The sequence below is a fragment of the Ranitomeya variabilis genome, chromosome 5, assembly GCF_051348905.1.
Source record: "Ranitomeya variabilis isolate aRanVar5 chromosome 5, aRanVar5.hap1, whole genome shotgun sequence".
Classification (NCBI taxonomy): domain Eukaryota; kingdom Metazoa; phylum Chordata; class Amphibia; order Anura; family Dendrobatidae; genus Ranitomeya; species Ranitomeya variabilis.
The window spans coordinates 90,472,766-90,489,699 of record NC_135236.1 but is presented as its reverse complement, the minus strand read 5'-3'; the positions used below and the strand labels follow the sequence as shown (position 1 = coordinate 90,489,699).

Below are 16,934 nucleotides of genomic sequence, written 5' to 3'. Positions count from 1 at the left end.
AACAAATGAAAAAGATGGAAGCCATATTTCCGGAGACTGTCGTAATAAACACAAATACCAAAATCCCAGCCAAAATGGCGTCTTAGAAGAGACACCGAGAGAACGTTCTGTGTGGCCTCTAGTGACTAGAATGTTGGGCAGTTTTCGACGTGTAGTTCTGTGCGTCACCCGCAGGGGGAGCAGTTGATGTAAGTACCAGCATGCACTGCGGCGGAGCAAGGAAGTAACGTGGGAAAACGGGAGACGGTAAGTGAGACATGAATGCGGGTGACGGGGAAATTTACACGGGAGGAAGATTTCAGAAAGATGTTAGAATAACATTATGGCGGAACAGTAGGTTGGTTACATATGGCTGCATATGGGGCTATACGAAGGTTACAGCAAATGCTTCAGACTGCTGCCACTAGAGGGAGCTAAGTTCATAGGAGTCTATATAAATATGCTTGTTGCGAGCGCCCCCTTGTGGTAGGTACTAGTAGACACAATTTAGTCATACATTGGGGGCTCAAGAACTGTGACATCTTTGGGCCATCAGTATGTGGCTGAGTCTGGTGGGATCAGTGGTCCTGCGGGCGCTGTAGTCCCTCCACAAAGATCAGGCCCCCAGAGCGAAGGTTGATGTGTCTCCAATGATGCAGCTGCTGAAGACCCGTCACTGTCCTACTAAATGGCGCTGTTCTCCTGAGTCTGGATTTGGATTTCTTTTGTTCCCGCTCCTCTACTCTCCAGGGGTGATTTTCTTACATTGTAGGTGAGCTTATGGCCCACTTACATTGCGCAGTGCTCTTGTCACATAAGGTAGAAGTAAGAACTGCACCACTGGCCCTTTAAGGCCTAAGCGTGGCAGTATCCTAGTTATAAGTGTGCGCTGAAATCGCAGGCAGTGCGTATGAGTGCGCAGTGCGTATGAGTGCGCAGTGCGTATGAGTGCGCAGTGCGTATGAGTGCGCAGTGCGTATGAGTGCGCAGTGCGTATGAGTGCGCAGTGCGTATGAGTGCGCAGTGCGTATGAGTGCGCAGTGCGTATGAGTGCGCAGTGCGTATGAGTGCGCAGTGCGTATGAGTGCGCAGTGCGTATGAGTGCGCAGTGCGTATGAGTGCGCAGTGCGTATGAGTGCGCAGTGCGTATGAGTGCGCAGTGCGTATGAGTGCGCAGTGCGTATGAGTGCGCAGTGCGTATGAGTGCGCAGTGCGTATGAGTGCGCAGTGCGTATGAGTGCGCAGTGCGTATGAGTGCGCAGTGCGTATGAGTGCGCAGTGCGTATGAGTGCGCAGTGCGTATGAGTGCGCAGTGCGTATGAGTGCGCAGTGCGTATGAGTGCGCAGTGCGTATGAGTGCGCAGTGCTGAGGGTTTGTGGTCTGCCAATTTATGCTGCAAATATTCCCAGTGAAGTCGGTGGGATATCCACAGCATTTGCTCAGTGTTAACCGCAACAATACCAGAACAAATTAGCCACTGAGAAATTTCTACAGCAAATCCATCCATGTGAACATTCTCTTATGTGACGACACTGCATTTAATCTTAATTATCTAGATATCTATTTTCAGTAGGCCAGGAGGCATAGACTATTATCTTTTTGTTGACTTTTGAATTTGTGTTTTTCTTTTGTTGGTCAAGAAACAGACTATTGTTCGTAGGAGCCTGGATGTTGAGTTTTGAGTTGATGGACAGGAATCATGGAACAATAGATGTTTGTTAATTTGTTGATTACACATTGTACCAGGCTAGCTAGTTTGTTGACCTGCAACACATAGAAGGATGAACAACGCAGATTGATTAAATACTCAAACAATTAGTTAAACTCATTCCACCTTCACCCTGACCTGTGGATGATGTCCTGAGCCACAGATGTGAGTATTAAAAGGGATTTCTATCATTCTGCAAGGAGAATCGAGTGACTTGACAGAACAGCCAGGACACTATAACTTCATAAAGGAACACTCTACCAGGACATCATGGCTCCATCCAAAGGTACACCGTTTTAACATTCTACAGGATGTCAGCTTGGACCACAGCCCCGGCTGAAAGAATACAGATCTGCTCCATTAAGCATCCCATGGACACGTTTGGGGAAGCTAGGATTGGGACAGTCACCTGTGCCAAATGCATACATTTGGGGAAGCGAACATTGGGACCCACCAGTCTCCTGGTTCCATGGAGACTTTCCGAGAAGCCAGGTTATGACCCTTCGGTCACCTGGCCACATACCTCCATGGACTGTCTACTTCCTAAGCTTGTTGTTACCTCCTCTCTGTGGGTGCCCGCCAAAAACGGGTGGCCACTGGTTGGGATAGTCGGCCCTGGAAGCCCTGAAGTCACAGCTGCTTTAATCCCGGCGAGTCAGCAGAAGGGTGGGACCCTGTAATTTGCACCATCTTGGGCATTTTGCTGGGAATATACTATTGTCTGTTTTGTGGCTCAGTAAAGTATTGCCACGCTGTTTTACCCTCACCGTGAATTGTCTGAGTAGTATTCTGCCCAAGGGAAGGGAGAGCGGGCGTTCAGTGGGATGGACCCTAGTCCATGCGATCTCGGGCCAATGACCAAGAGCACCCACTGACCCCCCGTGTCTCCACCCCTTATTTTTCTAATATTGAAATACCTCCAATATCCTGAAGGTTGAGTACAGCTAGCGCCCAGCAGAACCTTCCAGGAGAATGCACTGGATTGATAGGGCTGACATGTCGGTGGTCTCAGTGAGGTAATCGCGTGAGCTACATAATTATGGAAATGAAGAAATCTAGATGTGTGGGAACAGAGCACACAATAGGGCAATATTCTATGGAGGGAGCGGGTTAACGCTCACCGGTGGGAACATGACAGGCACAACTCCTATGTAGGCATGTAGATAAGCAGCTGCTGCCGCCCCATGGCCGATGGATGAATCCTCCAGGAAACAGTGGATCCACTTGGATGAGACTCGGAGGATCTACTGCGGTGGGATTTACTTCTCCCTGCATGTTTCATCCATCTGGATCCAATATTTATGGAAATGTTGCACTACATTTTGTGAACTTCTATGGTGCATTTACATTTACTAACCGGTGCCACTAATGGGCCACTTGTTTGCTGATCGGTGGGCCTTTAATATCCTGATCACAGTGGCAGATCGCACTAACTGTGCTCTCTGAGCAATCTGTAATGGATCGGTCAGTGCGCATAGGTCCCCATTGTTCTCGGCAGTGCGGGTCCAGTTTACACAGGACCATGTGCAGCACAAAAGATCATTTCACCAGACGAACGAGTGTTTTGCTCCTTCATCGGGTGATCGGCAGCCTGTTTAGACTGAAAGATTAAACAAAAGGAAATCTACAATCTAGGAATAAATGTGGTCTGTACGGTGTCCAATCCGGCCGCCATGGAGGGTCCATCTGTGCGCATGTAATTCCTGATATTAATATTTGTAGCTAAAACTGAACCTTGAATTCCACCTGGTGCAGAAGTAACGATCTAGAAGAGGAGGGATACATAGACCTAGTAACTCTGCTCAGTAAGTCCTACAAGTGGCCATAAAGTATTGAGTCGCCTCCTGTCAGTTATTCCTCTGCTGGCAGAGGTTTTGTATGATGGCCGTTAGATGTGTCATTTAGTATAGATTTTATTCTGTATAACCAGAAAGTGCTTATTATGTACGGTACTTATGCTACTTTCCTCCACAGATTAGATCAAGAATGAAGGACTCGCTGACACTGCTGCATAGGGTGAGCGCTCACCCGGACTCTCGCTGCTGGTTCCTGGCATGGAATCCTACCGGGACTCTCTTGGCGTCATGTGGAGGAGATAGAACCATCCGAATTTGGGGCAAGGAGGGTGCGTACTCTTGTTTTTTTATTTTTTTTATTTATACTTTACATTATACCAGTTAAAAAGAACCTGTTCTGTCCCCAAACACTATCAACCTGCAGGTATGGGGTTAATTTGCAGCTTAACAGTGTCCGGCCTTCTTATTGAAAGCGAACTGTATTCCTCCGGCTTTCAGTCATAAATGCACGGCCACCATGGCTTTAGGCTACGTTCACATTTGCGTTGTGCGCCGCAGCGTCGGCACGCACAACGCAAACAAAAACGCAGCAAAACGCATGCACAACGCTGCGTTTTGCGCCGCATTTGTCCTTTTTTTCATTGATTTTGGACGCAGCAAAAATGCAACTTGCTGCGTCCTCTGCGCCCGGACGCGGGCGCCGCAGGGACGCATGCGGCGCAAAACGCAAGTGCGACGCATGTCCATGCGCCCCCATGTTAAATATAGGGGCGCATGACGCATGCGGCGACGCTGCGGCGCCGACCGCAAATGTGAACGTAGCCTTAGTCACTGCTCAGTACAGAGTGAGTGATGGTCGTCAGCACGCTTCAGCACTTTGATTGACAACTTGCTCTGCATCGCATCTGTGTAGAGCCGGTTGTCAGTCAGTCCCGGGACGTCACTCATTGAGTACTTTGCGGTGACAGAAACCATGACTGCCGCACTTTTATGACTGAAAGCCAGTGGCTTCTGGGAGGAATAAAGTTCATTTTCTCCCTATAGCTGCACTTTGAGTACCTCGGCCGGACAACATTGTAACACTATTAACCTGCAGATTAATAGCATTTGGGGACATGACAGGTTCCCTTTAAACAAGCATTCATGCCATAAATCTGTTACTTTGCTGTCTGTATAAGCCTCAGGAATATTGATCAAGTAGATAAAATAAATTGAGGTCCTTGTATGAGGTTATAAAAAGTGTTTTTTTTTTCCTTGTAATAGCGCCACTCTGTCTTTAGGCGGTATCTGGTATTGCTGGTTATCTCCAAACTGAATGGGCTAAAACTGCAACATCCGACACTTAGATTCAGGAATAAAGTTTTCCTCATATTTTTTTTTTCCTTTTCTCAGTGTCATACGCTCGGGGGTGTAGGAAACTGACATTTGAGGAGCTGTGTACAAGAAGGATCTGCTTCGGTAGTGTCAGCCGGTGACAGATGTCACATTGTGGGCACTAGTTTTTCCTTGTCAGGGAGGGGGCACCATGCCGTCTCTATATGGATATACACGCATACATGGCAATTACTGAGCTACATATCAGGTGGCCATATTGCCCCTCACCATGTTTTTTATTTTGCCTCTACAGGGGATAACTGGGTCTGCAAGTCAGTCCTTGGAGAAGGTCACCAGCGTACAGTGCGGAAAGTAGCATGGTCGCCCTGTGGCAATTACTTGGCCTCTGCCAGTTTTGATGCCACCACTTGCATTTGGATGAAGAAGAATGATGACTTTGAGGTACAGAGACATTCAGAAACATATTGCAAACCAGAATAATTACATAGCGGTTTTGCTGCAGAGAATTTCTGCTGGGGAATCTGAGAAAAATTGTGCAATATTTATTTATTTTTTAACCCCTGCCCGACAGGCAGCATATATATATATATGGCGCCGCAGGAGCTGCATTCCCGCAAACCGCTGTAAATTTACAGCGCTGCAATCAGGCGGGCTCATTCTGATCAGGTGTGGGTGTGAGAGCTGACACCCTGCAGCAGCGCCCCGATCGGCGCCTGGTCACTGTCTTGTCCCCCCTTTCTCCTGGGATGTGTCCATGTGACAGCTGTGGCCCGCTATTGATGGACAGACAAGATGCCATCGCAGGAGGCTGGTGAGGGACCTGACAAGGAAGTGCGATATTAGTCGGGAGATTTTTTTTATGTGATGCCAGAACTTGTGTCGGTGTTCCTACTTAGAATTCTGTGTTCTTCCTTTCAGTGTGTCACCACCCTTGAGGGACATGAGAATGAGGTGAAGTCCGTGGCCTGGGCACCTTCTGGGAGTCTGCTGGCAACCTGTAGCCGTGACAAGAGTGTGTGGGTTTGGGAAGGTGAGCTCATTTATACAGCTAGTGGACATGGTAGCTTCATAAACCTTCTTACCATGATTGAAGGGGTAGTCCAGGAGTATATTAATTATTTACTATGAGCCAATAAACTACCAGGCAGGTAGTATCTAACTACCTGTTTTATCCAGGACTAGTTTAGAGCGGTCACTGACCGCTCCTGACGATAATTAAGCTGCAGGACATCAGCAGAGCAGTTTTCTATTCCATGCTGCTCTGTTGATGGTGTGTGACTGCCGATGTTATGCTGATTGACAGCCAGCTCTCCGCAGTTAGGCAGCAGGGAGCCGACTCAGCATGACATTGGCAGTCACATGCCATCAACAGAGCAAAGCGGAAGAGGATCCGCTGTTCTGTCAACATGATGTCAGCAGAAGCCACAGAATCGCCGGCAGGAGTGGTCTGTGACCGCTCTGTTTTGGCAGACACTGGTGCCGGTCAGAACAGGCAAGTAGGTAGCAACTACCTGTTAGTTCTTAAGCCCATAGTAAAAAATAATATAATCCTGGTTGACCGCTTTAAAGGGAAGGTGCCACCAGTTTTCTTGTAGTTTGTTTTTTTGTGAAATTAAGCTTAAAATAGTAAATAAAATGTACTAATGCAATGTTTGCACTGTTTGCAAACATTTCTATATGAAAAATATTATATATTTTCTTACAAATATATATATTGACCACTAGGGGGAGCATTTTCCGTTTTAGACCTCAAGCAGCTATAGTGAGACTTACCAGCTTTACTGTTAGCTGGAAAATCTGGGCAGTAACTGCTGACATCAGCATTTCCCTCCCCTTTTGGGTGGTCTAATATCCCTGGGGCAGAATGAAGAGCAGCATCACAGGGCAGAGTCATTTTGTGTGTGACTGCCCTGTGATCTGCTATCACCAGCAGTTACTGCATCAGAAGCACAGTTAGTTTATGTGGTGTGTATGGAGCAGCATTGTCTGTGCAGAGCTGTCTGTGACTCATCCCTCAGTAAGATAAGAAGGAGCTCCAGGTCTGCAGTGAATGGCCAGGCATTGTGGAGGGAGGGGAGAGATACATTGTATCAGGTGTCACCTCTCTCTGCAGGCTGGGAATGCAGCTTAATGGAGTGAATGGAGCTCCTGTGATAGAGAGTAAAGGTACCTTCACACGAAACGACATTATAACGATATCGCTAGCAATCCGTGACGTTGCAGCGTCCTCGCTAGCGATATCGTTTCGTTTGACACGCAGCAGCGATCAGGATCCTGCTGTGATGTCGCTGGTCGCTGAATAAAGTCCAGAACTTTATTTGGTCGTCCGATCGCTGTGTATCGTTGTGTTTGAAAGCAAAAGCAACGATACCAGCGATGTTTTACACTGGTAACCAGGGTAAACATCGGGTTACTAAGCGCAGGGCCGCGCTTAGTTACCCGATGTTTACCCTGGTTACTAGCGTAAAATGTAAAAAAAACAAACAGCACATACTCACATTGCGTCCCCTGCAGTCTGCTTCCTCCTCTGACTCAGCGCCGCAAAGTGAAAGTGAAAGCAGCACAGCGGTGACGTCACCGCTCTGCTCTCACTGTACGGCGCTCAGTCAGTCAGGAAGTGGACGCAGGGGGACGTGAATGTAAGTATGTGCTGTTTGTTTTTTTTAGATTTTACGCTGGTAACCAGGGTAAACATCGGGTTACTAAGCGCGGCCCTGCGCTTAGTTACCCGATGTTTACCCTGGTTACCAGGGGACCTCGGCATAGTTGATCGCTGGAGAGCGGTCTGTGTGACAGCTCTCCAGCGACCAAACAGCGACGCTGCAGCGATCGACATCGTTGTCGCTATCGCTGCAGCGTCGCTTCGTGTGAAGGTACCTTAAGTGGAGCTGGGCAGAGAGCACTGGGCTATAATACAATGGCTGCTAGTCACACCTACAGCAGTGAGTTGCACAGCCCACAGAGGCGTGCCCAGCTCACTGCTAACACCTCTCCAATGTTATAGATAGGGTCCTCGCCGGTCTATTATCTCCTATGTCCATGGGGTGCTGTAAAATGACACTGTTAGTGCCTTGCTACTGCTGCAAAACCAAGATGTCAGCCCCCAGTTCCTTCTTTAAACACATATAACACACGAAATCTGTTTCACATGCATTTAAAACTTGGTTATAGCAGCATGTTATGCTACATTACAGTGATTTATTAATGATCTACAAACGCGGTACCTTACCTTTAAGGCCAAATGCATGTTTCAGCGCTAAAAATCATTCCTCTTTTGGTTCCTTGATGTTTGGGACAGAATAGTGTCTAAGGGAATCTTATCCAGACAAGATGTTCCCCTCGTGCTCCTCTTCCACAACTTGGACTTTCTAACGGGAGTAGAAAATGTGGTTTTGTTATGTTGGAGAGCCGCAGAGGATTTTCGCGTGCATCAGGTTTTAGGGGGCATTCAGCCTCATTCTTTCCATGACCTACAGCGAGATCATCCTGGAACCCCAATTTCATGGATGTCTTACCTGCAGTTGTCCTCACACAGCAAAATTTCCACTTCACTTGAAATTCTATCTCTAAACAAATCACTAACCTATGGGTAGTTTGTCTAATTAGTACAGATTACAGGCCCTGTTATCGTAATTGCAACACCAAGAAGGAAAAGTCAGGGAATGATGGAAATCACAGAATGGATAGACACATTAATGATACGTAGATGATGGAAACGACATTAGCAAAACCTTTTCATTTATTCAGTGTGGAGTATGAGCGCCCTGTGCAGAAATCCCCGCACTTACAAGTCTTGGCTGCTATCGATGAGGTTATTAATGGTTGTCTGAGGAAGGTTCTGCCACACTTAATGCACTTGCGAAAATAATCAAGATCCTCTGCTGGCAGCTTCCTCTGCAACTGCTGACCAATGACGTCCCTGAAGTGCTCAGGGGACAAGTCCGTACACGCTGCAGGCCATCGTAGCACATTTAGGCCACCCAGGCTGACCACAGTAGCACGAGCAACATGCGGCCTGGGGTTGTAGTGGTGAAAAATTGCTCTTGAGACACAGTGGAGAAATGGTCCTACCACATGTTTATCGACATGTCTGGTGGAGAACACAGGACCGCAATTTCACTTCACTACCCTCCGAAAAATATGGCAAACGTTCCCCAGCCACCTTACCTTGTCATCAAATCAACATCCTAGCTGCTCCTCCACATACTCGCTTCTCATGCGCTCTGGTGTTGTGCCCGCTTCTCGTGGGAAGCAAAATCCGCTGTTTGTCCCACCCAGTGATACTGTGACTGGCGCTCAGTTTAGGACAATCGCTTTACTGCATCGCTGTAAATGACACATTTTTCCCAGCTTTTATGATCTTTCGACAAATGAACCTTCAGTTCAGTCGTGTCACGCTGCCCATGATACCGGTAAACGGGTGACGAGTTGGGTACCGTTATTCTTCTGTCCACTACATACCCATGTAAGTGAATCCTTCTGTATTTTCTGCTTCTTGCAGTTGATGAAGAGGAGGAGTATGAGTGTGTCAGTGTACTGAACTCGCACACACAGGACGTGAAGCACGTAGTGTGGCATCCTAACCAAGAGGTGAGTGGCGCTGACGTGACTGGGCGGGTGCTTACACAAGTATGTTCTGTAGCTGGGGGAGCATTGCATGCAATGTATTAAAGGGCTATTCTGCTTCTAAGTAGTTATCTCCTTTTGGATTGGTAGGGGCTCAACCGCTGAGACCCCCATTGATTGCCAGAACAGAGCACTTTTGTTCCCATCTGAATGGATCGGCAGTGCGATGCTCAACCGGAGCTTTTTCTATTCGACTGATGGAGGAAGCTAAGCACCGTACTCTGCTTTCTCCGTCAGTCCCATAGACAGTGAATGGAGTGGTGATCGAGCATGAGCACTGATGCTCCAGAAGGTAACGTGTGGTCCCATTCTGACAGCCGGGGGGAGTCTCAGCGGTTGGACTCCGATTGATCTAGAAGGTGATAACATCCTGTAACTGGAATACGGCCTAATTTTTCATAACTTTGCCTCTATGCATAGTTATTAGCGTCAGCCAGCTACGATGACTCCGTGAAGTTGTACCATGAAGAAGAGGATGACTGGGTGTGCTGTGCCACTCTGGAGGGCCACACGTCCACGGTATGGAGCTTATCTTTTGACCAAAGTGGGGAACAGCTGGCCACCTGCAGTGATGATAGGACCCTGCGGATCTGGAGACATATAACGTCCGAAGAAGAGCAAGGTAATGGAACTCCACTGTATAGGGAACATTGATGGATCAACGAGAAAATCTATTGTTGTAGAGCAGCTGTCATCGGGGAGGTAAGTTTTTACAACGTCTCAGAGTAGCAAAGTTAGATGTGAAAAAGCTGGGTGCTCCAAATTTTAATATCGGTGCGCTCTAGATTTTTTGTGCCAACCATTGGCGAAAAATTAATCTGAGAAAATGTCTCAACTTCTATCAAGATACATCAAAACACAAGCCGTGCAGAGAGAAAACTGCTCCACTGCTGTCTGCCTGTCACATTAGATGGGGGGACTATTCTTTAGCAGGTTGGGGCAAGATACTCTTTTGGGTACATGAGGCGACATCAGAAGTCCAGGACTGGGCTGAAGGATAGACGTGGTGTCCGCTAACATACAGCAACAGCTCACATATTGCCAGGCTAGGCTCATAAGGTATAAGAAAGATAACAAATCAATCTAAAGACTTTTTGTTCTCTTTTAAAAGGGAGTTTTCCCAAAGTTGTAAGTTATCCTCTAACTAACCAGAGAATACGGGTATATCGTTCGGATTGCCGAGAGTCTGACCGCTGGGACCCCCCATCAATCTGTAGAACGGTTATGGAGCCATGAGATTGAATGGAGGAGAGGTGCGCACGGTCCGCCACAGCCCCATTCATTGTCTGTGGGAAAGCAGAGCACAGCGCTCCCCTATGTCTGTCAGTCCTACAATGAAGGAAACAGAAGATGAACATGCGCACCTCTGCTCCTTTGAAGACAGGACTCTGCAGAGCCCTGTTTTTGGGATTGCTCCAGATCCCATTGGTCGGACCCCCAGCAATCGGCAAGTTATCCTATGGATAGGGTCTTACAATTTGGGGAAAATCCATTTAAATGAACTCCATACTTTATATTTTGTGTACTGCACTTTTGTGTGATCAGAATAATTCCTCCCACTTTTACTTGAATGGGAAGATTCTACTCCTTTGTGTGGAAAAACATTGCAAATATGTATGAATATTCATGAAACTAAAGTGACTTCCCCTTTACAATGAGCTGTAGAAGGGGGCTGGTGAGCAAAGCTTCACTGCATATTTGAGTCCTCAGATTTTAGGAAACCGTGATGTTTAGGCTGGCGACCTAACATAAAATCAAGTTATCAGTGTACGCCATTACATGACTGTACCGCACACATCCTATAGAGGTGAATTTCCTAACATATATGTACATATTTCTTTAGGGAAAAAAGATCCCATCTGGAAGTGTGTGTGCACCCTGACCGGATATCACAACAGGACCATCTATGACGTTCACTGGTGAGCAGGAGGAAACGTGTCTGCTCCTCCACGACAGTTCTTCTGTCGCTACTTGTACTGTGTGTGGATTGGCAAGAAGGAGGGAAAGATAGAAGGAAGTAGAAAATAACTGCATAGTCAGACTACACACGGTTTGTTACAGTCTGTAACCATGGAGACACATAGGTCTTCTTACAAGCTGCAAGCTTTTTTATTTTTCTTTTGTTATAAATGTATTGAAGCAATACATAGCACTGATTGTAATAGTGCACAGAAAGTAAGGGCAGTAAGCATTATGGGGCAAGGCAGGGGTGGAGCAGTAAGCAGCATGGGGCAAAGCAGGGTTGGAGCAGCATGGGGAAAGGCAGGGGTGGAGCAGTAAGCAGCATGGGGAAAGGCAGGGGTGGAGCAGTAAGCGGCCTGGGGGCAAGGCAGAGGTGGAGCATTATGGGGCAAGGCAGGGGTGGAGCAGTAAGCAGCATGGGGCAAGGCAGGGGTGGAGCAGTAAGCAGCATGGGGAAAGGCAGGGGTGGAGCAGTAAGCGGCCTGGGGGCAAGGCAGAGGTGGAGCATTATGGGGCAAGGCAGGGGTGGAGCAGTAAGCAGCATGGGGCAAGGCAGAGGTGGAGTAGTAAGCAGCATGGGGGCAAGGCAGGGGTGGAGCAGTAAGCAGCATGGGGCAAGGCAGGGGTGGAGCAGTAAGCAGCATGGGGGCAAGGCAGGGGTGGAGCAGTAAGCAGCATGGGGCAAGGCAGGGGTGGAGCAGTAAGCAGCATGGGGGCAAGGCAGGGGTGGAGCAGTAAGCATGGGGGCAAGGCAGGGGTGGAGTAGTAAGCAGCATGGGGCAAGGCAGAGGTGGAGCAGTAAGCAGCATGGGGGCAAGGCAGAGGTGGAGCAGTAAGCAGCATGGGGCAAAGCAGGGTTGGAGCAGTAAGCAGCATGGGGCAAAGCAGGGTTGGAGCAGCGAGCAGCATGGGGAAAGGCAGGGGTGGAGCAGTAAGTAGCATGGGGGCAAGGTAGGGGTGGAGCAGTAAGCGGCCCGGGGATAAGGGAAGGGTGGAGCAGCATAAACACAAGAGACTATACCTAATAGGATTTATAATTGATATACGTAGGTACTTCCTTAATTGTTGGATTGTCACCCTCTGATATCCTTTGATCACCTTCCACCATTAGGAGCCACCTGACAGGTGCCATTGCTACGGCTTGTGGAGATGACGCCATCAGGATTTTTGAAGAAGATACTGGCTCTGATGCTGTGCAACCAACATTTTCTTTGACAGCCCACATGCCTCGAGCCCACTCTCAAGATGTCAACTGTGTGGCATGGCACCCTAAAGAACCTGGTTTCTTGGCTTCTTGCAGTGATGATGGAGAAATGGCTTTCTGGCAGTACCAGCGGCCAGAGTGATTTATAATCGGATTTCCCTAATCTGTATTATGACTTTTAAATTACTTATGACTTAAAGGAGAAGCATCTATCCCCATAGCGGCCGTCTGCTCGGCTGTCCTGTTACTTATCGAGTTAGCTTGGCACATGTGGAGGATGGATATGTGGCTCCTTCAGGAGTGAATGCTGACGTGATCCCCTTTTACTGCTGTGTGTTACAGACCTGTCCGTGCTTCATTGTGTCCTTATTTTATTGCAAAATATTAGCTTATTAGCATTTCTAAAATAAAGGAGTGCTAATAGATATTGATTGAAGATTGTTTATAGAAACCTGATGGCCGAGGATTAACCTTTTTTCTATCAGAGAATTCTGCAGATGATTTTCTCCACTTTATAAGACACATCCTGCACTGATCATTTGCTCTAAATTGACTGGTAAATCTGCCAGATATGAAGACGGATTATCGGCTGAGTGAAGGATCAGGTTACAGATGGTGTCCATAGAAATCTATGCAGGATCTCTAGTGCCTTGCCACTTAACTATTCACAGGAGTGGCGGCTGTCACATCATACTCAACCCGTCCTGGCACGGTCTCTGCTTCTCCGATGGTCTCTGGCACCAGCAGCTTGTTCTTGTGTTCAGCGGTCACGTGGTACCGCTCATTAAAGTAATGAATATAGACATGACTCCACTCCTATAGGCGTTGAGTGCATATTATTACTTTAATGAGCGGTACCATGTGACCGCTCAGCACTGGAAGGAGCTGCCGGCCCCGGGACGAAGCAGGGAAGTGCAGTGACCGCGAAGGAGGGTGAGTATAATGGGGGAGGGTGAGCCAATGCGATATTCTCCTGTCCCCATTCCACCGCCGCGCTGTGTATTCCGCGTCCTCTGCTGTGACGTTCAGGTCAGAGGGCGCGATGACGTGTTTAGTGTGCACCCTCTGTCTGAACAGTCACTGCAGAGACCCGGAAGACACAGCGGCAGTGGAACGGGGACAGGTGAATATCGCAAGTGCCGGGGGCCTGAGCCAGCGGCGACTCCAGCACCTGGCCCCCCCATAGCGCGCTGGTGTCCCCGCCTGCTCAGGACACCGGCACCTGGCCAGGCGAGTACGTCTTTTTTTTTTTTTTTTTAATCGCAGCAGCATATGGGGCATATTCTATGGTGGTGCACCATCTTGGGTGTCAGGTCCGAGCATTCCTACATGAACAGTTTCCTGGAAAGTGGATTGGTCGTCGTGGGCCAGTTGAATGACCACCAATGTCTCCCGATCTGACCCCCTTAGACTTTTGTCTTTGGGGTCATCTGAAGGCAATTGTCTGTGCTCTGAAGATACGAGAGGTGCAGCATCTGAAACAATGGATACTGGAAGCCTGTGCTAGCCTTTCTTCTGCGGTGTTGCTATCAGTGTGTCAAGAGTGGGAGAAGAGGGTTGCAATGACAATCCAACACAATGGGCAGCACTTTGAACACATTTTTTAAGTGGTCATAAACTTGTAAATAACTCATGAAAGAATAAAGTTACGTTAAAACCAAGCACCCCATTGTTTTTCTTGTGAAATTCTGTGATGTCACATGACCCTCTTCCCATTGAAAAAAATAAAGTTGGATCCAAAATGGCCGACTTCAAAATGGTCGCCATGGTCATCACCCATGTTGAAAAGTTTCCCCTCCCATATACTAATGTGCCACAAACAGGAAGTTGATATCACCAACCATTCCCATTTTATTTAGGTGTTTCCATATAAATGGCCCACCCTGTACTTTAGACGATCTGCTGAACCTGCCAATATTGGCTGATAATCTAATATGTAATCTCGGAGGAAAGCAGGATCCAGCATGTCCGATTTCAGACTGCTGATCCTTTTGTTCTCCTTGATAAGCCACTGTGCCGCTCGTGTGTGTATGCGTCTGTGAGTCAGGAAAGATAGCTGCCAGGTAACTGCTATCGTGTATGAAAGAGGCTTAATGGGCTTTTCCCACGAACAAAAGTTAATTTTAATTAATAGATCTTGGAATAATAATAATTTTCACAATTGGATGTGTTTAAATAAAATGTTCCTGTGCTGAGATAATCTTATAAATGTGTCCCTGCTGTGTACTGTGGAACGGCTGTGTCTTACCAGACAGGAACATGGTCTGATCATCCCACAGCTCATGGGCAGGGGAGGAAGCAAAAGAGAGTACACAGACAGGACAGCACCAGGTCACAGCTGATTCTTTTTGGGAGGCAAAACATTTGCCTTTTTTCCTTTGAACGGTGTTTTACTTCAAAGAAAGAAAGAATCAGCTGTGATCTCGTGCTGTAATGTCTGTATATTCTTTTGTGACCCTATATTGGAATTGATCTAGTGTTTCATGATATGTGAATTTTATAATGTAGTGGCATACTTAAGTTGTGTAGAGTGCATCAGGTTGGCATACGCGAGTTGTGCAACTCAAAAATGAATTTAGTAGTCCATGGATGTGTGGTACACTTTGAAGCAATCTTTTATACACAGGCTTGGTTTGTTGGGGAATGTGCCATATTGAAAAGTGGAGTCCCTGTGTATCCCCCTTCTGTAACACACTTGGCACCTCTTTTGCAACCTTCCTTTTTTTGTGGTTTTGAGGTGCTTCCCCAGGAAAATGTTGGCCTGGTACGATATGAGAACCTTCACTCCTGGTATACTGGGGCCCCCCTCCTTCCAAAGATGAGGGTCTTGATCTCTACATCATGGAACCTACAGTATGTCTGGCTTGCACATCATGATAGCGTTGTACATTTCCATCTGTACAATGTGCACAACCAGCTTTTTGTACTACATTTTGGCTTTTCTCATGGAACTGTACAGCTGGAGGACTAAATCATAGAGATCAACCCCACCCCCATGTTGTATCTCAGGACAGTCTGGTTTGGTAATCTGTGTAGAGGTACCTCGTACAGTGGGGGGTGCTGACAACACCATGTATGGCGGTCAAGAAAAGGACATCCCTCTTGTCCTTGACCCCCAGCATGTTGTTGCTACATTTGGCTCTTCTCTCGCCCTTTCTGAGCAGCTGCCCAATTAGCGTCTTAGGGAGTCCTGATTTTTGCAGACAGTACCACATGCTGCAGTTTCTTTATCGCTTCATTGGGGGACACAGACAACAATGGGTGTATGCTGCTGCTAGGAGGCTGACGCTATGCAAAAAGGATAGCTCGTCCCCGGCAGTATACACCCACCGACAGGCACCAAGTACCTCAGTTTGTGCTTAGTGTCTGTAAGAGGCGGACATGGATCTCCCCAGATCAGCAGATAATCCTTTCTTCCTTTACAGGTATGTTGTGAATTCCGTTCTCGGACTCCCTCCTGTGGTCATGAATGGTACTTTGGTTAGTTCTGCTCTTGGGCTCCCTCTGGTGGCTTTGAGCGGAACTGCTGGTCACTAGGTTGACTTTATCAGCTGCTCTCCTTATGTTGCTATGCTGCTTCCCTATTTAACTCCACTCAGATCGTTACCTGATGCCAGCTGTCAATGTATCAGAATTGGTTCAGATCTCTCTTGGACTTCTCTGAGGACCTGTCTACTCCAGCAGAAGCTAAGTCCCTGCTGGTTCATTTGTTGTTACTGCTGCCTGAATATATTTCTTAGCTCTGCTAAATTCTTGTCCAGCTTGCTATCATGATGTTTCCTTGCTAGCTGGAAGCTCTGGGGTGCAGTGTTGCACCTCCGCACCGTTAGTCGGTGCGGGGGTCTTTTTGCATACTCTGCGTGGTTTTGTAGTTTTTTTATGCTGACCGCATAGTATTCTTTTCTATTCTCTGACTATTTAGTAAGTCTGGCCTCCTATGCTAAAACCTGTTTCATTCCTGTGTTTGTGACTTTCCTCTTAACTCACAGTCAATATATGTGGGGGGCTGCCTTTACCTTTGGGGAATTTTCTCTGAGGCAAGGTTAGGCTTATATTTCTATCTTTAGGGGTAGTTAGCTCTTAGGCTGTGAAGAGGCGTCTAGGGAGAGATAGGTACGCTCCACGGCTATTTCTAGTGTGTGCGATAGGAGTAGAGTTTGCGGTCAGCAGAGTTCCCACTTCCCCAGAGCTAGTTCCGTTTTTTTGAGTTTACTCATCAGGTCATACCAGGTGCTCCTAACCACCAGGTCCATAACACAGGTATTGTTCGTGTTTAGTAACTCTCTCCTTTGTTTTTTCAGATACAGCGTTAGGGAAACGGTG

General features: G+C 47.5%; 1 protein-coding gene across 3 annotated transcripts; it reads left to right on the top strand.

The window, feature by feature from the left end:
* The first annotated feature begins 108 nt into the window (after nucleotides 1–108).
* Nucleotides 109–13,036, top strand: CIAO1 (cytosolic iron-sulfur assembly component 1). Of its 3 annotated transcripts, XM_077262918.1 has the most exons (9): nucleotides 269–337; nucleotides 1,889–1,974; nucleotides 3,663–3,813; nucleotides 5,112–5,260; nucleotides 5,738–5,849; nucleotides 9,321–9,409; nucleotides 9,866–10,067; nucleotides 11,289–11,364; nucleotides 12,519–13,036. In XM_077262918.1, exons 3-9 carry the CDS (start codon nucleotides 3,675–3,677, stop codon nucleotides 12,751–12,753), a joined length of 1,002 nt encoding a protein of 333 aa, XP_077119033.1. In that variant the 5' UTR covers nucleotides 269–337; nucleotides 1,889–1,974; nucleotides 3,663–3,674; the 3' UTR covers nucleotides 12,754–13,036. The 3 variants fall into 3 exon arrangements, with proteins under 3 accessions (XP_077119031.1, XP_077119033.1, XP_077119032.1); XM_077262916.1 differs by lacking the exons at nucleotides 269–337; nucleotides 1,889–1,974 and adding an exon at nucleotides 109–246; XM_077262917.1 differs by lacking the exon at nucleotides 1,889–1,974 and having other exon boundaries at nucleotides 270–337.
* The last annotated feature ends 3,898 nt before the right edge of the window (nucleotides 13,037–16,934 follow it).